The following is a 24,427-nucleotide window of genomic DNA, read 5'->3' as shown; positions in this document are numbered from 1 at the left end:
GATTAGTCTTTAAATTGCTATTTGCCATAAAGTTTTAAATGGATTTTAACCAAATTTTGTCAAGAACATCCTTGGGAGAAGGGGAACCGAGTTTGGATAAATTTTTACTCTGTACCCTCAGGGGCCTGAGGGGCAGGGCCAAATAGGGAAATAGGGGTTTATATATATATCCTTTAAATCGCTATTTTTCATAAAGTTATGAATGGATTTGAACCAAATTTGGTCTGGAATATCCTTAGGGGAAGGGGAAAAGAGAGTTTATATAAATATTGACTCTGACCCCAAAGGGGCCTGAAGGGAGGGGCCAAATAGGGGAAATAGAGATTTGAGTTTTAAATGGATTTGAACCCAATTTGGTCAGAAACATCCATGGTGATGGGGGAACAGATTTTGCATAAATGGTTACTGTGACCCTAAATCCAATAACTATGTATAGTATCGCTGGGCATTAAGGGATAAACACAATTCTTATGTAAAAATAGGCCAAAGGGTTTTCCCCACCCTAAGGGACTTAGTTTCTTTAAACACCATTATGGTGTAAAAATAATCCATATGGTCTTTCAGAGAGTACATTTTTGTATATGTATTAACAAATTGAACATGAACATTATTTTGACATTTGGTCAAATCCAACCAGGTGAGCGATACAGGCCCCATGGGCCTCTTGTTTTGATATCTAGTCTGGACAACATTTAGTTATCTAATCATAATTAATTAAACTAGTTACTATAAAAGATGTAAACAGATGTATTTTATGCTAAATACTCAACTTTAAAGTTTCAGAATGAAAAATGGCCACAATGTTGTGATCGTTAGTTTTAATAGTCATCCTGTCAACCAAACAATATCGTATCAAGGTGTATTGGTTGTGTTAAATGGGCTGACTGCCAACCTGGTCATGTGATTTCCTTTTTATAAGAATACAAATACGGTAATTTTTATGGATCACAATGGCGAGAACTGTTGGTGTATTTAGTGCATGTACGGTTAGGTGATCAGTGTCAAAATTTAGAACATCTATACAATATTGATTTTATGTTTGGAGTTCATGTAAAACTGCCAATATCTGATCACCATTTCTATTTGAACATAACAGGTACTCAGCATTCTAAAACAAAAAGGACTATTTTGGAAAATACAAAATTGTAATGTGTATACACATAATATGAAATAGTCACAGGAAAAATTGATCATTTTATTAAAAACAGGAAACTGCATTATTTGTCCCTAAATGTCAACCAGTTCAATTTAGAGCATAATTAGGTATTTTATCCTCAAATATGATCGCCTGAGTCCATATTGTTCTAACAGAACATATATAAGTAGCTTCCTAAATACCTAGCTAGCTATAGATATTACAGGTGTATTGATACCTTAAAAATTACACTTCAATTTTAACAGGCTCCTGATTGTAATGTGAGGTGTATGATTGGTTGATATGATGGCAACAATACATATTTAGATAACATGTACATGTACAATTTTTGTCTCTTCTGTGAGGAAAAGTCGCAAAAGTGAGACTTTAGTAATGCAGTGCCGTAATGTCGTCAACATGAACTCAAAAAATTTTGTGTTCAGGTCCGTTGCTCAAAAAGTCCAACTTTAACCAACCTTATTATATAGGAAGATCATAAAGCAGACATCTCAACACACCCTTCATTTACAAAATTTCATCCAGAATTTATGGTCAAGTGGTTCTGGAAATAAGTGAGGCTGGGAATCTGAACTTTTTTAAAGAAAGAAATAAAAAGCTACAAAAAAACTAAAAATTTTAGTCTTTTTGTAGCTTTTTATTTCTTTCTTTCTTTTTTTGAGGTATTTCTGGGTTAAAAACCTTGAAGTTTGAGATATATATATACAAATTGTATTAATAAAAGTTTTTTATTGTTTCTCAAACTGGCTTACAAAATAAGGTTATAATCAAATCGGAAACAGCTCTGTAATAAATGATTATAAAGATGTATTTTCTTCTCATTTCTCAGGAAGAGAGATTTTTGGGGTTAAAAATGTCATCTTTTTATGAATTTCAAGAGTAACTGATTCGTTGCAATGCATTTATAGATATTTACACATATCTATATATGAAAACAAGATGCATCTATACAGAAATTTTAGTGAATTTTTGAGTTTGCTTTAAACTTATTTTACTGACAAAGAGGGGCAGGTGGGACATTTAATGAAGCGTAATTTTTGTGTAAATAATAAAGCTAAAAACTTGCTGTATAGAAAAATCTATATCGGACAGGTATATGAATTACACATCTGTATAGAAATTCGATGATTGTGACGTCACATTTGTAGGCACGTGTTTATGATACATACATGTACATTATTGTTCCCTTGTCAATGAATCATGAAGACCTGAAATAGGTATGTTATAGGTGAACAAAGTGTACCAGGTACCAGTTTTGTATACAGCACAAAGTTTTAAGTCATTGTCATTGGAATGATTAAAGATTATTATCTTTGATGTCGATATATATATATATTTGGGACTTTTTCCAACCAAACTTAGCAGTCCTACAGGTAATTAGGTTAAACAGTCCTTTTGTCAGAGTCATGTGTGCAGATTTTAATCGTCCATACACTATCAGGATTATTTTGCATGGTATTGTTTTTTTAACATTGTGCTCAGCATTGTGAACTGCGATGTAAACAAAGTACATACACAGACTTTTTTTGACACTCCAAAATACTTGAGTATTTATTCTGAAGATACAGTGGCTGGATGATAGGTATTTGGTCTGACCCATCCCTGGCCAATTAGGAAAACTGTGTAAATTAGATCAGACAATAAGTCTTGTTAAATTGTGATATGAAATCTTTGTACGAATATAGAACATCTTTCCTTCTACAGACATAAGCTGTGAGATCAACAAGGCAGGATGGGGTTTGGATCTCAGCTGCTGCTGTTGATGTGGAAGAACTACACCCTCCGCAAGAGGCAAAAGGTGGGTGTCTTAATAATTATGTCCAACACTTCAGTTCATAGCATTATTAGCCATCCATCCTGGGGACAGATCTAGGTACAACTCAAACACTTTAAAAAAAATCGCTTACAACTTCAATTTCCTTTTGCTCCTTGGTATTCCCCCAAATAGTAAACATGGCTATTTAATACTGTTAAATGTTTTAAGAATTTCATATTATATCACATGGTATTGTAACTATTATTACATCTGATTTTCATTGATATTATATGTCAAGTGACAAGTTATACAAAAATAAAAAGGATGTTGTCTTTATGGTTTAATTAGCATATATTCCAGGCATTCTTTGATTAATTAAGCACTTGTGTGTTGTCTCATATTTGCAGTTTTGTATTTTAGAGATATAAATTCTGATAAGTACACTGTACATAAGTATTGCCCTAAAACAGACAGTATATATATCTAGAATTTGCTGGATATGTGATATAAATTTTAATTGTACAACAGTATTTCCCTAAAATTTTCTATAACATGAATAGTTGTATACAGATAATCAAAATACAGTAGTGTAATGGTGGCATCATGTTAATAAGTAACCATGGTAAACAACACATGACATTTAATTTGGCATTTAAGTAGAATGCAGGCCATATGTGGAGTTTTGTAGGAAATCAGGAATATGTTTAGGTAGGTTGATAATGTTCTGCCAGTATTTGAACAAGATCAATATTTCGGTTGATGCCGTCAGTGTGTGAGTTTTAATACATATAATTAAACTGACAATGTTAACTTTCCATAAGAAAGGATATTCTTTTTCTTCTAGGTTCGACTGTTACTTGAAATAGTATTTCCGCTGACTTTGTTCTTCATCCTTGTAATTGTCCGCCAGCGTCCAGATCTCAAGACTCAACATGGAGAATGTAAGTTTACTTAACATGACATTGTATATATATCAATCTGTGTGACTAAAACTGTTAACATGTATACAAAAACTATGTGACTAAACCATGTACATGTATATCTGTAATCCATGTGACTAAACCATGTATATCTGTAATCCATGTGACTAAACCATGTATATCTGTAATCCATGTGACTAAACCATGTATATCTGTAATCCATGTGACTAACCATGTATATCTGTAATCCATGTGACTAAACCATGTATATCTGTAATCGATGTGACTAAACCATGTAAATCTGTAATCCATGTGACTAAACCATGGACCCATGTAATCCATGTGACTAAACCATGTATATCTGTAATCCATGTGACTAAACTATGTATATCTGTAATCCATGTGACTAAACCATGTATATCTGTAATCCATGTGACTAAACCATGTATATCTGTAATCCATGTGACTAAACCATGTATATCTGTAATCGATGTGACTAAACCATGTATATCTGTAATCCATGTGACTAAACCATGTATATCTGTAATCCATGTGACTAAACCATGTATATCTGTAATCCATGTGACTAAACCATGTATATCTGTAATCGATGTGACTAAACCATGTATATCTGTAATCCATGTGACTAAACCATGTATATCTGTAATCCATGTGACTAAACCATGTATATCTGTAATCCATGTGACTAAACCATGTATATCTGTAATCCATGTGACTAAACCATGTATATCTGTAATCCATGTGACTAAACCATGTATATCTGTAATCTATGTGACTAAACCATGTATATCTGTAATCGATGTGACTAAACCATGGACCCATGTAATCCATGTGACTAAACCATGTATATCTGTAATCCATGTGACTAAACCATGTATATCTGTAATCCATGTGACTAAACCATGTATATCTGTAATCCATGTGACTAAACCATGTATATCTGTAATCCATGTGACTAAACCATGTATATCTGTAATCCATGTGACTAAACCATGTATATCTGTAATCCATGTGACTAAACCATGTATATCTGTAATCCATGTGACTAAACCATGTATATCTGTAATCCGTGTGACTAAACCATGTATATCTGTAATCCGTGTGACTAAACCATGTATATCTGTAATCGATGTGACCAAACCATGTATATCTGTAATCCGTGTGACTAAACCATGTATATCTGTAATCCATGTGACTTATACTGGTTGGTTCTACAACAGGTCACTTTGAGGGGAAACCAATGCCTAGCGCAGGAAATTTACCCTGGCTCCAGGGACTGGTGTGTACCTACAATAATACATGCCACGCCACGGCCACTGCCGATGAGATGGCTGGTCAGCTGCAGACATTCAACACCTCTCTGTGAGTAGTGATGGCTTATTAACTAAATCTGTCAATAACTGAAGGTAAAAATACAAACATCGTCTGTCAAATAGTCAAGGCAAAAATTAATACATGTGCCAACTGTCTGTCAGTTAATGTAATGATTTTGTTGAAAGACGAAAAAAATGAAAACACAATTAAAAGCTTTTTGTGTATGATTTTAATTGTTTCCAGATTAAGTGAGATAGTGAGAGACCTGACACGAGTACTAGAAGACCAGTCAGCATTAAAGGTGTATGAGGATATTGTCAATGACTACTACATTCTGATGGAGGTGTTAGGAGGGGTACAGAATGGTACAACTACAGGTAGGTGTTCAGGTATTCATACACAAGTGTTACAATAGATTCTGATGGTATCAACCAAAATATATTACAATTTCATTTCATTGTGAAGGAATCTGATCAAATCATAGAGACTCTAAAAGACAAAAAGAGGGCAAATATGATTGGAGGGGGATTTTAAGAAAAATTCCTAGCATCTTTCCAGGTGCACTAGATTTGAGGTAATTGATAATTCATATTAAGCATAGCTTGGGGATATATTTGAAAGCTTGTTTTCATCAGAAAGGAAGAAAAAAAGGGATGGAAGGGATATATTTTAAAGATTGTTTTCATCAGAAAGGAAGAACAAAAAGAGATGGACACATGTGTAGTGGAAATCTTCATCTTTAAGTGTAAAGCTCATTTATAAAATTATCTGTTGGTGTTATTTTTCGTACAGGAACGCTGAATTTGGGGAATTTTGTTGGTAGCCGACAGAATTTGACAGACCAGCTTCAGCAGCGGAATATTTCTTTGGCACCAGATGCCATTGATATGATACTCAACTCGACCATCAACCTAAATGGGGTAAAATTTTCTATCTAATATCTCCCATCACCATCTCTAATATTATCAAATATTAGTCTTACTCTTCAGAAGTATTGAGTATAATTCGTAAACCAGTTTCACAAAATTACAGTTGTCCAAATTTGAGTTTTTTAATACAAAATCAAATAAGAAAAAAACTAAAAAAGAATTATTTGTATGCATGAAGACAAATTATTCACTCATTGCTTTGTCTGTTTCAGTATGATCTTGCGACCGTCAATGAAATATTGACAGACTTCAGCACCTGTCAGCAAAGTCCACTGGTGGCGTCTGCTGATGATTTCCGTACCCTGTTGTGTAACACTGGCAATATCTCTCAACTGCTGAACTTCCAGAACCCCGGGGATGCTGCATATGTCCTGAGTCAAATCTGTGGCCTCGATGAAGTAGATTTCACCACGGCTTTTGAAATTCTAAGGGATCAGTTCGACCCTAATAGTGCTGTAGATGAAGTAAGCTTTTAACTGACTCAGCCTTTGTGTAATGTGCAGAGAACTCGTATCCTAATCGGACACATCATGTTATTTTGGGATTTGTAACAGTAGAAATAAAGCTATGTCCCATTCCGTAGAACAGTTTGATTTCTTTACACTGTTGAATTTATTCAGTATTATAAATATTTATTGAAATAACCTACTATTGTATGTCTCCTGTCTTTATAGATTGACAACTTCATTACAAATACCACTGGAAGGGCACCAAGAACAAATCCAGCTGAACTACTTCGGATCTTTGAGGAAATCAGTAATACAGTGACAGACGTAAGTTTACTGTTATTTATACACTTAGGCAAGCTCCCCTATCCCCTGAAGATGTATGGGTTTGGCCCTTGTTTCCCCATTCCCTGAAGATGTATGGGTTTGACCCTTGTTTCCCCATCCTATGAAGATGTATGGGTTTGACCCTTGTTTCCCCATCCCCTGAAGATGTATAGGTTTGGCCTTTGTTTTCCCATCCCCTGAAGATGTATAGGTTTGGCCTTTGTTTTCCCATCCCTTGAAGATGTGTGGGTTTATCCCATGTTTCTGCTAGGAAAACAAAACTTAGATAGGTGTTCTATACATTCCATTTTCTTTCCAGTTTACAAATTTGAGGAATTCTGCATCAGGCCTTGCTCCTATCATGGACCTGATTCGTGACGTCAGCAATGGAAATTTTTCTGGTTTCTCTGTGTCCTCCATTGGAACCATGGTGTGTGGCAGGGAAGGCTCTTTCTTTAACTTTGGTGATGATGAATCAGATGGAGACTTTCAGAGTGCAGGGAATCCAGGAAGCCAGCCTAACCAAGCGAACAACTTTGGGACAACAAACCAACCACCTGTGACCACTAGAACTCCTCCGATAAGGGTTAGATCCAGAAATGCCCAGAACAGGTCTTATACTTGTAAGTTGATCAGTATATAACCTTACACCTCACGTTAGACAGGTGCTATCTATGTAAATAGAGGAGTATATTACCTCACTCTTATGTTACATAGGTGTTATCATGTATGAAGGCAATATATGCTATTAGATGTGTAGTATTAGGCTTTATTAGTCCCCTAACAGTGTCCTCCCAGTCTGTCCGTTGTCAGTCCGTCCACTCAGTTTTCCACATTATTCTCAGTTCTGCTGCAAAATATATTGGTGAAAGTGGGTATGTAGCTTCAGTATGAGTAGCTACAGATCAAGTTTGAGTTTGAGGATTTTGAATCAAGGTCAAGGTCACTGTTACTATTTTTAGCGGGGACTGGTAGGGGACATGAAATGTTTAAGCAATACCTTGCATGGTTGTACAGTGTATATACTTTCTAACATTTTGAGGATATAGCTTGTTTTGCATGTAGTCAAAATAAAATGCATACCGGTATGACATATACTGTAAAACAATATTTACAAATAAATAGGTTTAACTGTGTAAGGATATTTTTCAGCTGATGCGTGTAAAAGCATCCAGTCCTCGCTGGGTGGTAGTTCTAGCTACATTTGGAGGCAGCTGAAGCCGTTATTACAGGGAGAGATCCTGTACTACCCGGATACTCCTGATGTACAGATCGTCATCAAGGAGGTTTGTAATCCCATCCACTGACTTCATGTTTAGCTCAGAAATTCAGATACATTTAGGTTTAGATTTGGCCATACATAGAAGTAGAAAGGACTTAGTGTAAAAATTAATGTAGTAACAATTCTATTACTGGGTAATAACGCTTTAATAGTATCAGAACATTGGGGTATTAAATACTCTGATGTCCTCAAAGAAGTTTGACAATGACAATATAGCTACAATACTTTGAACAGATTGATTTGTTTTGCTTTATACTACAGCATGTTTACAGATATGATCTTATTACGGTCATGAAGAAAAGTTTTTTTTAGATTTTCAACTTTTTCCGTGGGAATGATTTTGTATACCAGACTTGATACTTGCAGCAAATATTTAACTCATGGATTGACCATAACAATAGGGTTTGTGTCAGTTCTGAATTTTGATCCAGAGATGAACTGAAATTATTCAATCTTTTTGAGGTTTCTGCATTAAAATTTTACCCTTTTTTGTAAAAAATAAAATAATGGTATTTAGATGCATTTTTTCTTTGTTTATATGACTGAGTAACTTGAGGTTGATTGGTAACTTTAAAATCAATTCATTGTTTTATTTCATTATTTACAGACCAACAGAACATTTGAAGATTTGGCCAGATTCAGCGATGCAGTAGTACTACTGGATTCTGACACACTGATGCTGGAGTCCTCGTTAGACATGCTCACTGTAAGTAATTATATATAATATGCTATGCATTCCATTGTAGTTCAGCTAAAAATGACCCTGTATCAAACTGATACACTTTATAAGGGGCCACGATAGCTCAGTCTGTTAGAGCACCGTCCATGTCATATCAGGTGTAGATCCAAGGGCATAATTGCCTACTAGTGTCAGTTTTGTTTCTGAGGAAACTAAGAAACAGGCCATTCTTTACTGTCATGGATGTGTCCTTGGGCAAGACACTTTACCCTTATTGCTCTGGATGGTAAGCGACGGGTCTCACGGATGTTGTACATGTGAGTTAGTCAACACTACAAGGAGACCTAACCTCAAAATGACACTGGCTGTCTTCTGGGCAATAAACTCAGCGAAGAAAGATACACTTTTATTGATTCTTAAGATAAAAGACTACAATGTATAACCATTATTTATAGGAGCTAAAGTGTGCACACATATTGTTTTAGGATCATGCTTTTTTAAGTAGGATGGTTCTTCTGCACATGAAATTTTATGTCTCTGCCATAAGGATTTTATTTTTATTCTCCTGGTTTGACATGTAGTATTTTGCATTGTGAACTTGTTGCTGTGTGAATGTGTCTGCTGACAAGATTTTCCGTATCAAAGTTGGGAAAATGGTTCAATATAAGTGTCAGTGTCTTGCACTAAGGTGAGGTTATTGCAAACTCTACTTTGACCTTGACCATAAATAGGTTGACTGTGACCTCTACTTGACTCTCAGGACTGAAAGTATTAATATGCAAGTGTGTATGGTTTGGCTCAGAGAGTGAACACATTGGTGATTTAGTATCAACTCTTTTATATTAAATTTCTAGTATTTCTGCTTGGAGAATGCAAAAATAAACTGCTGAAACTTAATTTGTGAGACGTTTGTTGGAGGTTTTTATCACAAAAATAAAATGCTGAAATTTGATTTGTGAGGCGTTTTGTTGGAGGTTTTTATCACAGATGATAATAAAGATAGCTGATTTATATATACATGTACAATGTAACTTGTTTGATGACAGAACTTCACGGGATCATGTCTTTGTGAGTTAGTGGAGAATGCCACGGCTGGGTTGGACTTGGCTCAGCTTATCACTTCCCAGTTATACCCCCTGCCGAGCTTCGTACCCAGCTTCCTCGTCAATATAGGCGTACAAGAAGTAGAGGATTACATCAACAGCAACCAATACTGGATGATGATCAAGAGCCCTAATGAGAGCTTTTGTCATTTCCTCAATAACTACCTGGTCAATGGGTCACTGGGGACAAGCTTTGACCTTCGAGACACCCTAGGGATGGTTGAACAGGTGGCAGGGATGGTGGCAGAGTATACACAGGTAAGAGTATAGAGAAGTTAGTCTCTTTATGTGACTCGGTTTTTGGGATACCTGAATTTTGATGTGATGAACTTGTGATACCATGTGGAGAATACATTATGAACTTATGTATTTTGCCTCTACAGTGTATCAACTTTGACCGCTTTCGTGGCTTCAATGATTACGAGGAATTTGAAAAAGCTAGTAAGGCTGGTATAGGAGCAGACACATTTTTTGGAGGTAAGTGATTCTAATAGTAAAAAATAAACGACCATCTTTGTTATCAAGAAGATATCTTAGAAGATAAATATATATATACATAAGAAGATAAAATACTTTGGAAACTGTCCAGCTAATATCAAAGATATTTTAAAATGAAATCCTCAAAATTTCATCAAAATGTAAAGACATTTATGAATTAAAGCAAATAGTAAAAGAATCCACTAATAGTTCTCCTTCCTACTTAAATCTACTTTTAACGCTTGACTTACAGTCCCCCCCCCCCCCAAATCTCCGTCATTATAAAAGTGGTCAGGATTCTTCCCTTTCAACTCTGTATGCAGTCTTCAGTTACTTCACATTAAACCATGAGACATTAATCTAGGAGTCTACTTTCAGTTTGTAGTCTTTCTTTGGGCTCTCTCAATAATGTCAATTTTACCTCCTTTTCTGTAAATCTTCAAAAATGTGATTCAGACTTCTATATTATAAACCAATCTTGAGAATTTTAAAAATTGTATGCTAGTTGATATTTGATTTTCCGTCTTTCCAGTCAATAAGTGGTATGTTATTTTCAGGCCTACAGTTTGATGAGGTGAGGATGGACAGTAAGAAGCGACCGACCTTTGTCAACTATAGGATTCGTATGGACCCAGACAAGGTGGACAGCACCAAGAGAGTCCAAGATAGGTAACTGTTGGACTATGTGCTTTCTTCCTATACTGTAATCATCCATAATTTAAATGTATTAAAAACATTCCTCTAAATTAGGATTGAGCTTATTGCAGTTTCTATATATTTCTTTCTTAATATTCTTGATTTCTTAGAGGCTTGCCAAGTGCTCGACAACCAAACTGTTAAATGAGGGTTGTGATATCCCAGTCGATGGAACAGACTCATGTTTAATTATTTGTGATATACCCTGATAAATCCCTCCTTAGAAACCAGGGGATCACCCTGTTAAGTATATAAGATCAATGTGTCTGTGTTTCTAACTGATGTCTTAATATGTATTCTTTGTCCAATACTCTAGAGACATACAGATGTCTATGTTTAGGATCTTGTATGAGTTTCATAATTTTTATATTACAAGGACACCAGTTAGGAGATGAATTATGTATTACATATTGAATACTTGTGTTACAGGTACTGGCGTCCAGGCCCCAGACGGACACCAGCTGTTGATACCAAGTACACAACTTTTGGGTTCTCCTATATCCAGGATATGGTTGACCATGCGATCATCCGCCTGCAGACAGACAACAAACAGGACACCGGCATTGAGCTTCAGATGTTCCCTTACCCCTGTTACACTGAGGACAAGTTAGTATAGAACTATATTCATCATTTATACGTAAAGCAAATATTGGCAATAATAGGGAGGACGCAGCAAAATCCATTGTTTCCCTGTCTCTTACAAACATGTATTGTCCTAATGATAGATCATGTTTCTCATAAACCTGGACATTTTCAACAAGATATGCCTATGGGATCTTTTGACTTTGTAGTTAACTGTAAACAGATACACTGTATACTGAAGATTAAGTGGACAAAATATTTATAAGAATTACTGTTATCAAATTATTACATTGTGTTCAATCATTGCCAAGTACACGTTACCCATTGTAGGTTTGTGTATGCAATCTCACGGTCGCTGCCACTGTTTCTGGTTTTGGCCTGGGTGCTAACTGTTGCCATGATATGTAAGAATGTGGTATATGAGAAGGAAAAGCGTTTGAAAGAAGTGATGAAGATCATGGGACTTGGAAACCTGGTCCATTGGGTCGCCTGGTTCATCAACGCCTTCGTCGTCATGTTTGTCACTATCCTCCTTCTGGTCATCCTTGTCAAGGTTAGTGTGAAGGTTATCAAGGTCATGCTTTTATTATTAGAATTGATTATATATCATTATATTGTTGATATTTAATTTCATGAAAGATATATGTATTAATCAATTCAATATGACTTGTGCATATAAGGTTCAAGTGTTCTGTCACTTTTTTCAGCAAATAGATTCACCTCAATTTGATTGACTATTTTTTTGTTCTCCAGGGAGGAAAGGTGCTGGAGTTCTCCGATCCAAGTGTACTGATATTTTTCTTCACTGTGTTTGCCATATCAACCATCATCCAGTGTTTCCTGATCAGTGTGTTTTTCAGCCGTGCTAACCTGGCGGCCTGTTGTGCTGGCTTTATCTACTTTTTACTGTATCTGCCCTACAACCTCTCTATACAGTGGGAAGATCAGATGACCGGTGGTCACAAGTTCCTTGGGGTAAGTTAAGAGCTTGAGTACATACTTGGAGTGTAGTCAGGTGATGTGTTTTGTGTGTATAATGAATGATGTGTTCCATTCATAAGGCACATCAGGGAGATTTCACTTAGATCTCTGGAATTCTGTGTATTAAAATTTTTGATGTTCACAGACAAAATGCTACCATTATTAGATGATTTCAAGATTTTTTTTGAGAGTTCTGTTTCATGTTGGATTTCATGCCCGCCACAAAATGGATTTGATTGCAAATATTTGTACTGGAGAGGGATAATTTAGCCTGAAATATGCATACTTTTTGTTCTTTTTGTGATTGTATTATTCATCAGGTGTAAAAATATCCATTTGGTCTAATTTCACGATTAAGTAACAAAACAACCTAAAGAAACCTCCTGTTTGTCTTCAGAGTCTGTCATCAGGTGTGGCGTTTGGGTTTGGCTGTAGCTACATTGCCCGCTATGAGGAGCAGGCCATAGGTATCCAGTGGAGTAACCTGGCCGAGACTCCCACTGTAGATGATGAGTTCAACATGCTGTACTGTATCATAATGATGCTGGTTGACTCTGTCCTATACGCCATAGCTGTGTGGTACATCGAGGCAGTGTTTCCCGGTAGGTTTTAACTTGTTTGGGCTGACATCAGAGATTAATATGTCCCATAGTAACTACTGTATCATTCTGTCTGGAGATATGTATACTTTTACTTTCCAGATACTATTACATTCTCGTTTCTAGAATTTCAAATGAGGATGTTCACCAACATGTAGATTTCCATTAGGGGTTTGATATTTTCCTACGGTCAAGGTCGCTGGTTTTGAGAATGGAACAGGGAGTTAAAGTATGGAGGATATATGTATGACCAATCATAAGAAGCGGCCCTTTCTGACCTGTCAATTGTCTAAATTTCAAAATATTATGTTTTTGAAAGTGAAATAAAGATGTGATAACACTGATGTTTATCATCCAGGTGACTTTGGAATCCCTCGCAAGTGGTACTTCCCCTTCCAGAAGTCGTACTGGTGTGGAAACAAAGGATATTCAGTAGACGGAATGGCCTACGCTATCGGGGAATCCACCTTGGAACTGAATGGTTCCTGTAAGTAGTAACAGTACATGTATCTCAAAACACAGCAAAGTTCTGTTCATGTTTTATTATAACTGAACAGAATGGCAGATTTGAGATCAGTGTAGTTTCAGAAATCTAAAATTACTAAACATCATAATAGGGAATAAAGATGTGTATCAAGTTCCACAAGATTCTTGTACAGCCAGTATTTGATCAATTTTCAACACATATATAATCATGACACTTTGTGATATAGCTGTACGGACTATGGAGAATGAGCCCAAACACAGACGTCTAGGCGTGGCCATACGGAAACTCAAGAAGGTTTACAGCCAGGGTAAGAAGGTGGCTGTGGATGGACTGACTATGAACTTCTATGAGGGTCAAATCACCTCCTTCCTTGGCCATAATGGTGCTGGAAAGACCACAACCATGTGAGTACTGGTATTAGACTGGAGGAAAGGTTGGGGGAAAGATTGGGGGAAACTTATGGTACACCATATCTTAACTTATCAACATCTCATTGTTATAAATTAATTATTAAACATTGTTAAGATATAATCAAATTAAAGCTACTGTAATTTAAACATTTAGAATTTGATAATTAGGTTAAAAAGGAAACCACAAAGAAATAAAATGCCAGAATATTAGATTTATAATTCTAGGTAGCTATGTGTAAAACCTTTTAACCCTGGACAGAGAATCAGTAGAATTCAGCGTATAGAAGGTTAACAGTGTACTCAGTTATATGGGATACTTAGGTTGATATTGCTTAGAATTTAGTCATGTTTGATTTAAAAGTGAGAGGTTACAGTCGGAGATAATTTCTCACAATTTGAAATACATCGTACTTCACTTTTATGTAGTCTTGAACATTGAAGTACATAGATGTACTTACATTTATACAAGAAAGTCTGATTCCTTTTACTCATAATCAGAAACTTGACCTACCTGTGTTGTCATAGTAACCTGATGATGATTTGCCTCAACAGGTCGATTTTGACAGGGCTTTTCCCACCGACAGAAGGCACAGCATTTATCTATGGGAAGGACATTAGAACTGAAATAGACGAGATCAGAAAGAGTATTGGCATGTGTCCCCAACACAATGTTCTGTTTGATCAGTAAGTTTTTAACGGTCTATACGAAGCTTAGAATATTAAAACATAATACAGAATGTCTGGTTAATCCAGGTCTTCAGGTTACTGGTACAGTGTACATGTAGTCTAGTTTAAGCCTGGGTGTCAGATTATTGGAACGTGAACATATTATGTAGTCTGGTTTAAGCCAGGGGCTTCATGTTACTAAGAAATTAAATTGAAATATTTTCCATGATTGTTAAGTGTTTGATATCAAGATTTGTTAAAAAAAAATTAGAGATTAAAAAAATATGTATATGTGGACCTGTCATTGGATACAAAAAGAAAGATCACTCTTATCATTTCCTTGCTGAAGTGTCTTATTGAAAAAGTGTCTTACTGTTCTGCTGTCATCCTTGAAATCTTATCCTTAAATTATCCATAACTATACAGGCATAAAAAAATCTACTGATTTTTTACATTTACTGGAATCATCTCTAAAAGTAAATGAATTAATCTTTTTAAATAGTTTAACTGTTGAAGAACACTTGTGGTTCTTTGCACGAATGAGAGGATTGAGCCCTAAAAAGGTTGAGAAGGAAATGGAACAGATGATAAAGGATGTAGGCCTGCCCCACAAACGCAAGGAACTGTCCAACAGCTTATCAGGTATGTCGTATAACAAAGACATGTCTGTAAACAGATGATAAAGGATGTAGGCCTGCCCTACAAAAGCAAGGAACTGTCCAACAGCTTATCAGGTATGTTTTATAACAAAGACATGTCTATTAACATCTGTTGGAAGTTAACGATTCCCTACAGGAGATTTGCTACAGGGTTTGTTGTCCCAAAATGTCAGTGGGCCATAATGCGATAAAAAAATAAAATCTACGTTGTAGTAACAAAACATTCATTTGGAATTTCACAGTCTGGCAATTTTGAATATCTGTTTTGACATTGATCTTCTGTTTCAAGGTGGTATGAAGAGGAAACTCTCTGTCGCTATTGCATTTTGTGGAAATGCCAAGACAGTAATTCTAGACGAGCCAACAGCTGGTGTTGATCCTTACGCCAGACGGTCCATCTGGGAACTCCTGTTCAAGGTCAAGAAGAGTAAGTATTGATTGTTATATCATGATTGAGTAATTTAAATTGAACTTAGGTTTATCTTTATCAATTTGGCTCTGTCTTTGGAACAGATATTTATCAATTATGGTTTTTGTTGGGGGTTGGAGTAAATGTTTTGTTATATAGACATGTTGAGGTCACTTTCTAGTTTCCAGACCTTATTAGTAATATTTTTGTATACACTGATAGAATATGAAATTAGACTGTTTCTGATTTGACAGAAGATGGAATGTAAGAAATTCATGAAGATAATAGTACAATAACTGTATTTTAAATATCGTAACAATTTATGTGAAGTCATTAAAACAATATTAACCTTCTGTTACTAAAATTAGTAACGCACAAGTCAGTATAATGAAATTTTGATTCTTATGTGACCATTAACATCAGGGAATGTGGAGTTTATCTGATATATTTATATCCCATGCTATCCAGACCAGAGAGAGAATGTTTATCACATTTCTGGTCATTACATATTAGATACTAAAGTAACATACATTGTTGTTCCTGCAGCAAATCAAATTAACATGAATATGTTTCAGGAATGAAAATTTTTTTCTCTCAAAAATATAATGCTATATAGTGAATCATCTAAAATTTTGTTGTGCATACAAATTATGTTCTTTATAATATTCTGTGTAGATCGTACAATCCTACTGTCGACTCACCACATGGACGAAGCAGACGTCCTCGGGGACAGAATAGCCATCATCTCACAGGGCAAGTTGTGCTGCTGTGGCTCCAGCTTGTTCTTGAAGTCACTCTATGGTAACGGCTATTATCTGACCATGGTCCAGTCAAATGGGGAGGATCAGGATGAAGATCGGGACAGTGTCGAGGAGGAACAGGAAGTGGTTAAATCACCAGGGAAGTACGACAGGGTCAACAGCTTCCAGCTGGAGGAGAGGCCAATGTCTGCTGGGAGTGTCATATCAGGCAACAGCACCAGGACTGTCAAGCAAGTTGAGGTATTGAACAATTCTAAAACATACTATTGGTGTTACAGATATTGCTAATGATATCACCAATGACTTATTATGTAGATATCTGTGTGTACAAGTATTGTGTTTCTGTCCACAGCCATCCATGTTGGAGACTACAGATGAGGGCTACGCTGATAGTAATACAGAGAGAAGTGATAGTGATCCTCCTACTCCACCTCCAGAATCTGCCACCATGATACCAGGTCAGAAAAAAAAAAAAAAACATAATTTTTTTTAAGGATTTTTATTGTCCTGAGAAAGTATCTTACTATATATCTAGATAACTTCTGTTTGTTATATCTCTAAATTTAATTCCAGGTTTCAGTGTAGAACGAGTGGCGGCCTTTGTGAGGAAGTATGTTTCTCGGGCACGGTTAGTAGAGGATAACAATGCTGAGCTGACCTTCCAGCTCCCTGACCAGGCTGCACATGATGGAAAGTTTCACCAACTGTTTCTCGCTCTTGAACGCTGTCACAAGGACCTTGGTATCTCAAGCTTTGGTATCTCAGACACGAGTCTGGAGGAGGTATGTCATTATAGGGGCCTATGTTATACATGATCTGCCATCATCTTCCTATATCTGATAGCTAGTCAAGGATAGCCTAAGGGATTTTGATAGATTTAGTATGAAACTTTTCTGGGACAAAAGATTTCATTGCTTCTGTGGATTAAGTTTGTAAGTCACCAAGGTGACAAGAGGGAGGAGTCTCAACAAGGAAAATGAGGGTCAAAGTTGATACCGTTAACTCGCGGTTGGTGATGTCATTCATTAGTGTCCGACTTCTATTGACGTATCTACCTAATTAACTAGTACTGACATCCGGTTTTGATGAAATTCTACTTCTTATGTATTAGTGAAGGAATTCAGTTCTTATTAGGCTAAGATCTATTTACAAAGGAATGTCAGGGCTCAATCATGAGAAATGTAAATGTTAAAGACTTCCTCAATATGGATTAAAGGTCAAATGTGTGTATAGATGACCTCCTGCCCAGTACAGCATCTATTAATGGCCATGTGATGTTGTGGAAACAGTTACACTTAGAAATGATGCTACATGTTAACTTTCCTATGCAAAATAAGTTTATTTTGCATACATAGATTCAGTTATAAAAAAAAAAGATGAAATGAAGTCTGTGAGTAAAGATTATTATAAAAGGTATGAAAATATAAATGTGATATTATGCTCATAGGTTTTCCTGAAAGTCACAGAAGAACATTCCAAAGATGATGAGCTTGATGATGAGTTACTGAGAAATAAACAGGAAGAGACAACAGACAGTGAGTAAATAAGTATTCAGTACGAGATTCATCAGTTTGGTATAAACAGACAGTAAATAAGTATTCAGTACGAGATTCATCAGTTTGGTATAAACAGACAGTGAGTCAATAAGTATTCAGTACGAGATTCATCAGTTTGGTATAAACAGACAGTGAGTCAATAAGTATTCAGTACGAGATTCATCAGTTTGGTATAAACAGAGTGAGTCAATAAGTATTCAGTACGAGATTCATCAGTTTGGTATAAACAGAGTGAGTCAATAAGTATTCAGTACGAGATTCATCAGTTTGGTATAAACAGACAGTGAGTCAATAAGTATTCAGTACGAGATTCATCAGTTTGGTATAAACAGACAGTAAATAAGTATTCAGTACGAGATTCATCAGTTTGGTATAAACGGACAGTGAGTCAATAAGTATTCAGTACGAGATTCATCAGTTTGGTATAAACAGACAGTGAGTCAATAAGTATTCAGTACGAGATTCACCAGTTTGGTATAAACAGACAGTGAGTCAATAAGTATTCAGTACAAGATTCATCAGTTTGGTATAAACAGACAGTGAGTCAATAAGTATTCAGTACGAGATTCATCAGTTTGGTATAAACAGACAGTGAGTCAATAAGTATTCAGTACGAGATTCATCAGTTTGGTATAAATCTGATTTGGAATGATGTTCATCTTAAACACAAAAAGCAATTGGAAATTGTGTTTGCAAGCTTTTGAAACAATGAGTGTAATAATGGAGCCTTGGCAATGGGTAAATATTCATTTGATGGGATGAAAGTGTCAGTCAGTCAAAATATCATGATGGATTTTGTCCTAATAATATACCATGATAGAAAATAGGATAGAGGAAAACTGATTCTGACATTAAAAAATTATAGAAAATAGAGGAAAATTAATTAATTGACTTATCACAAATCATGCAAAATTTTCTAACTGCAATTATTAAATGATAGAGATCTTAAATTTCTTGTTTATCCATCAAATTATTCAACAATATTAACGAAAAATTTCCTTGATCCAGAGGGACGATTTGCTAGGTCTGTTACTCGTCTGAGCTTCAGCAGAAAGAAGAAGAAATCGTTCCTCAAGTCTTTGGCATTAGCATCAAAACGTGGAAAAGCTAAAGTGGACACAGACGATCTGTTGTCAGAAACAGGTAAGACATTTGTCAAGGTCGAATTATGTGTCCAGTTGTTTTGTCTTTATATCTGTCGAGTTAGACTAAGATATCTACCCAATCACACTGATGTATCTGTCCTACAGAGCTTCTGTAGATGATATCTTGTAAGACTCCACAGAAGCTATATTGTCCAGACATACAAGGGCCAGATTGTACAATCTAGATCTAGCGTTTTAATGAATTTTTAAAAGTGGTATTCTTGGCAACCACTATAATAAAATATTCAATATTGTGTAATTATTCTATAAATATAAACATTGCTTCATTACCTCAGGCTTTAACATCAGCTAATTAACTAGTAAGATATGAAATTTTTAAACTGAAATAAACCATTACATATTATGATAAAAGTCAAATAATCAAAATAAAAAAAATAAAGTGTCAAAACCAAAACTAAAAAAAGGGAAGCAATGATTTAGAACACAATTAATTCAAAGACAAATGTTTTGAAACTTAAAGATATCAAAGCACAAAGATTCATATCTCTCTTTTTTTTTTGGTGCACAAATGAATACTTTTAATTTTTAAATATGACAGAAAAAACTTTTCATATCTACTCGAAACTTTTACCCCACCCAGAACATGTAATCAATTTCATAGTGTAAATACATTTCCTTGGTAAAGATATCATGTTGAATTGCAAAAAAAAAAAAGAAAAAAAAAGAAAAAAAAAGAAAAAAAAAACAAACAAAAAAAGTCCTTGAACTTTGTGTTGTTATTATAGTCAGTGTTGCTGTTGGGAAATTGCGATCTGGAGGTACAGTATAGTAGACTTAATGAATGCAAATGCGATGCAGAATGCTAATGGTTTCTCATATTTATGTTTAGTACAAAGATATTTATAGGTGTTTTAAGTGTGCACTGTTAAAACATTGGAATGCCTAGGCCTGCAGCCTTTTAAGATACCAGCATAATTTTTGTCTGTATACATGTAATTTGATTTTCAAGATTGTGTGTTTATAATTTGATTTCTAGCATGTCATGTATGTGATTATAATTTGATTTCTATTCAGTCATGTATGTGATTATACATGTAATTTGATTTCTATTCAGTCATTTATGTAGCTGTGATTTCAAAATCTTACTGCTTTTACTCTTGTTATCCATCTTTTTGTCTTTGACTTTCGTGTGGATAACTTTTTGTCTTGTTCTTTTGAATGAAGATTTTGACAAATTCTTGTCATGTATTACTACAACAGTTGCATACTATAATTTTCCTTTGACACATTTGGTTTTTTCTTATCCATATATTATTATTATCATTAAATATTGTCACAACACCCCTTTCAACGAATATTGATTTCCTTTCTGAAAATCATTTGTGGAAGGGTAGGGGATGCATTCAATTTGATTTCAGATTTTAGGGATTAATTGTTCTTGGGAGTGTAAGACTCAGGGAGTAGTATTGAATTTTTATTTTCTGGAAAGTTGAGAGGTCAGGCAAATTCTTTGTGGAATTGTGGGGGTGATAAGGCTTTTCTCACTGGTTTGGGATGGGGCCGTTTTGTCTCATTTTGGGAAGAAAATTGGTGAAATGGGAAAGATTTTTTCAGGAGTAAACTGCAAATCTTAACGGTCCCAAAAAGCCCTCAGAAAAAGCTCTGGGTGAGGCAGAAGTCATACACTAGTATTCTGAATATTAGTGAGAGATAGAGAAGTGAAGGGTATTGGGTTAAGGTATTAACTGTTATGGAGTTTTATTAAACAATTTTCACCTTCCATATAAAGATATTCAAATGTATTAAACTTCCAATTTTGGAATAAAATATGGATGTTTCAAGTCTTTTGATCGTAAAAATGTTCTAGTTTCTTTAGAATTTCTTTCTCATGAAGACAGGTTGTCATGTGAATGCCTTATGAGATATTTATGAGATAACACATGGCAACAAAAAAGGTGGAAAATTTTCAGTCTAATTATTATTGTTACTGTAGAAGTGCTATTTTTTGGAACTCTAATATTTAACCATATATTGAGGAGGCATTAAGGCTTGTATTTTGATGTAGTTAAGATATTCTCTAAAATATGACATATCAGATATCTGCATTAGATGTATTCATGAGTAACAATTTAAATCTTTACCCTTACAGAGTCAGTAGTGTCTGAGGCAATAACAGAAAAAGGTGACGTTGGCTTTAACCACAAACATATGACAAAAGTTATCGGAAAATGGCTAATTGTTCGACAGTTTATTGCACTCTTTATCAAGAGATTCCATCGTGTGAGGAGAAGTAAGAAAGGATTTCTCTGTGAGGTGAGTTTGTTTCTGTTGAAGTAGTCCAGTTGTTTAGGATGACAGACGTCATGTAGGAACAAAGGTTTATATAATTTTATTATGATGAATAATGTTATAATGTAGCTAGTATCTTTGCAGCGTAAGGTATAATGACATGGCACATGGTTTGGAAATAAAAAAGCAGGATTAAAATAGACCAATTGGAAGTTACAGTTTACAGTATCTAGTAAAGAAACACAAGGTTTAATTTGATACATCTGTGATGACTGTTTCAAGGTGTTGTATATTTATTTAATTGTATCAATTGACTCGAGATTTTGTTTTCAGATCGTACTTCCTGCTGTATTTGTACTGATGGCAATGATATTTGCGGAGATATCTCCTCCTTTGACCGAGGAACCTCCCCTGGAGCTACACCCCTGGCACTACATACCCAAACTTGGTGAAAAGAAGCTTTACATGTTCTACAGGTACTGTTTATACTGTACTTATCTTACTACAGGTATATACTGTTTATCTTGATACAGGTATATACTGTACTCATCTTAATACAGGTATATACTGAACTTATCTTACTACAGGTATATACTGAACTTATCTTAATACAGGTATATACTGTTTATCTTAATACAGGTATATACTGTACTCATCTTAATACAGGTATATACTGTTTATCTTAATACAGGTATATACTGTTCATCTTAATAAAGGTAAATACTGTTCATCTTAATACAGGTATAAACTGTACTCATCTTGCTACAGGTATATACTGGTTATCTTAATACAGGTATATACTGTACTTATCTTACTACAGGTATATACTGTACTCATCTTAATACAGGTACTGTATATACTGTACTCATCTTACTACAGGTATATACTGTACTCATCTTACTACAGGTATATACGGTACTCATCTTAATACAGGTATATACTGTACTCATCTTACTACAGGTATATACTGAACTTATCTTAATACAGGTATATACTGTACTCATTTTACTACAGGTATATACTGTACTTATCTTACTACAGGTATATACTGTACTCATCTTACTACAGGTATATATACTGTTCATCTTACTACAGGTATATACTGAACTTATCTTACTACAGGTATATACTGTACTTATCTTACTACAGGTATATACTGTACTTATCTTACTACAGATATATACTCTACCTATCTTACTACAGGTATATACTGTACTTATCTTACTACAGGTATATACTGTATTTATTTTACTACAGGTATACACCGTACTTATCTTACTTCAGGTATATTCTGTTTATCTTACTACAGGTATATACTGTACAGTAAAACTCACTTATGCTGAACATTCTAGAATCAAATACATCAGATAAGTCGAATGTTTTGATGTAAATTGAACACAGATTTCGAACATTGTTGAATTGAATGGAATACTGTGGTTGTGTTGAGTATATTTTTTGGTCCGTCCCCTCTAAAGTATACCAAAATGATGATTGCTGTTAGATCTTGTTACCTGTGTGTATTAATGTCTTACCTGTGATAAATCTGTACATACCCTGGTCATGTGACAGGCTATTTCATTAAACTGTAACATGTTCTCGTTTCTTTTGTCACTATGGTGTCCACATTATTTCCTGTAGTATGGATGGTGCGAGTCCAAAAGGAGAGAAAAACCTGGATATGCTTGTCAGGAATCCGTCCGTAGGCAACAGATGCATGAATCCCTCTATACATACCATAGCGTAAGTTTTCTTTTATCAGAAGTTTTGTGAATTCACTCACCCTAAAGATGTAGTAGGACTGCGCCTATACTGCACACCTATACCCAGGTTCTGTTTGGGGTTCAGTGTAGTAATAAGTAACGCACGTTTAACATTCAATATTTTATTACAGTGAGAAAGAGACGACAAGATACAATAATGAACGAGTACACAGCCCCTAGCACACCACACCGGCTATCGAGGGGACTTACATACACCCTACATGTATACGTATAATGTTACAGGTATAAACGAGACACACACATAGGTCAGCCAGCATGGCTTCGCCAGGACAGTACAGTACATACATTATAAGACAACACCCACCTTACACACAGACCAGTCAAGAGGAGAATCGGAAAGAAAATGAGTCGTATCAGCTCTGGGAGCTACTATACAGACTGAAGTTATGACAGAAGACATTACGTTATATAACTAAAGTATCCAATCAGATGCCGAAATAGAGATAGCCAATAAGGAGACAGTTTACAGGAGAGGTTCGGAATGGAAAGTGAAAGTAGAAAGAAAGCATGACAGGTCCGTTCCTAAAGATAGCCGAAAACAGTTAATACAAAAGAACTTAGAAAGGTAATTCACATAAATGTTATGATCTTGCATTCAAATACAACTACTTACACTCAACTTCATACATAGAATTCGAAGGCACACACACTCCACCACGGCCGGGTCTGACATACAAAATACACCAACTTCCACAAAGATACATACAATGTATTATTATTGTCTTTTTTTTTTCAATTTTATATAGTGTGGGTGTGCCAATTCATCAATGTACTAACAGTCTGAATAAAGTGATTTTTGAAATAAAAAGATAACAAGGGAACTACAAAGATATAACATTAGAGTGCTATGTATTTACAGTGAGTATCCATGTGGTGGTGACTGGAGAAGCCAGGCCATCAGACAGTGGTCAACACCTGTGGCAGGGAATATGAACCTCCAATGTTCCTGTACTTCTGGCTGGCAGCGATGTCCTGAAGGTTTGTATCTCAATGCACAGAGTAATGTATACCTTCAGTAGGATCATTCCCTGTCATAGT

General features: G+C 35.3%; 1 protein-coding gene across 2 annotated transcripts in view; it reads left to right on the top strand.

Annotated features, from left to right (window-relative positions):
- LOC117325687 (ATP-binding cassette sub-family A member 7-like) overlaps positions 1–24,427 on the top strand; it is a 53,307-nt gene that overhangs the window by 9,931 nt on the left and 18,949 nt on the right. Inside the window, exons 2-33 of one of the 2 annotated variants that reach the window (XM_033882104.1) lie at positions 2,858–2,951; positions 3,754–3,850; positions 5,071–5,212; positions 5,408–5,541; positions 5,957–6,084; positions 6,306–6,557; positions 6,768–6,866; positions 7,186–7,489; positions 8,019–8,152; positions 8,756–8,854; positions 9,874–10,188; positions 10,314–10,407; positions 10,965–11,076; positions 11,533–11,709; positions 12,016–12,238; positions 12,439–12,660; positions 13,064–13,268; positions 13,624–13,752; positions 13,979–14,156; positions 14,715–14,846; positions 15,331–15,470; positions 15,777–15,914; positions 16,572–16,897; positions 17,010–17,115; positions 17,231–17,439; positions 18,105–18,192; positions 19,222–19,356; positions 20,105–20,137; positions 21,469–21,632; positions 21,942–22,084; positions 23,247–23,348; positions 24,249–24,367. In XM_033882104.1, coding sequence (XP_033737995.1) covers positions 2,886–2,951; positions 3,754–3,850; positions 5,071–5,212; positions 5,408–5,541; positions 5,957–6,084; positions 6,306–6,557; positions 6,768–6,866; positions 7,186–7,489; positions 8,019–8,152; positions 8,756–8,854; positions 9,874–10,188; positions 10,314–10,407; positions 10,965–11,076; positions 11,533–11,709; positions 12,016–12,238; positions 12,439–12,660; positions 13,064–13,268; positions 13,624–13,752; positions 13,979–14,156; positions 14,715–14,846; positions 15,331–15,470; positions 15,777–15,914; positions 16,572–16,897; positions 17,010–17,115; positions 17,231–17,439; positions 18,105–18,192; positions 19,222–19,356; positions 20,105–20,137; positions 21,469–21,632; positions 21,942–22,084; positions 23,247–23,348; positions 24,249–24,367 — 4,945 coding nt within the window. In that variant the 5' untranslated portion in view covers positions 2,858–2,885. The remainder of the gene's footprint in view (positions 1–2,857; positions 2,952–3,753; positions 3,851–5,070; positions 5,213–5,407; positions 5,542–5,956; positions 6,085–6,305; positions 6,558–6,767; positions 6,867–7,185; positions 7,490–8,018; positions 8,153–8,755; positions 8,855–9,873; positions 10,189–10,313; positions 10,408–10,964; positions 11,077–11,532; positions 11,710–12,015; positions 12,239–12,438; positions 12,661–13,063; positions 13,269–13,623; positions 13,753–13,978; positions 14,157–14,714; positions 14,847–15,330; positions 15,471–15,776; positions 15,915–16,571; positions 16,898–17,009; positions 17,116–17,230; positions 17,440–18,104; positions 18,193–19,221; positions 19,357–20,104; positions 20,138–21,468; positions 21,633–21,941; positions 22,085–23,246; positions 23,349–24,248; positions 24,368–24,427) is intronic. The other variant, XM_033882105.1, reaches the window with a different exon arrangement.

The sequence above is a fragment of the Pecten maximus genome, chromosome 4 (genome assembly GCF_902652985.1).
Source record: "Pecten maximus chromosome 4, xPecMax1.1, whole genome shotgun sequence".
NCBI classification, from domain to species: domain Eukaryota; kingdom Metazoa; phylum Mollusca; class Bivalvia; order Pectinida; family Pectinidae; genus Pecten; species Pecten maximus.
Note: the sequence above shows the minus strand (reverse complement) of the source record. Positions and strands in the feature narration are given on the sequence as shown.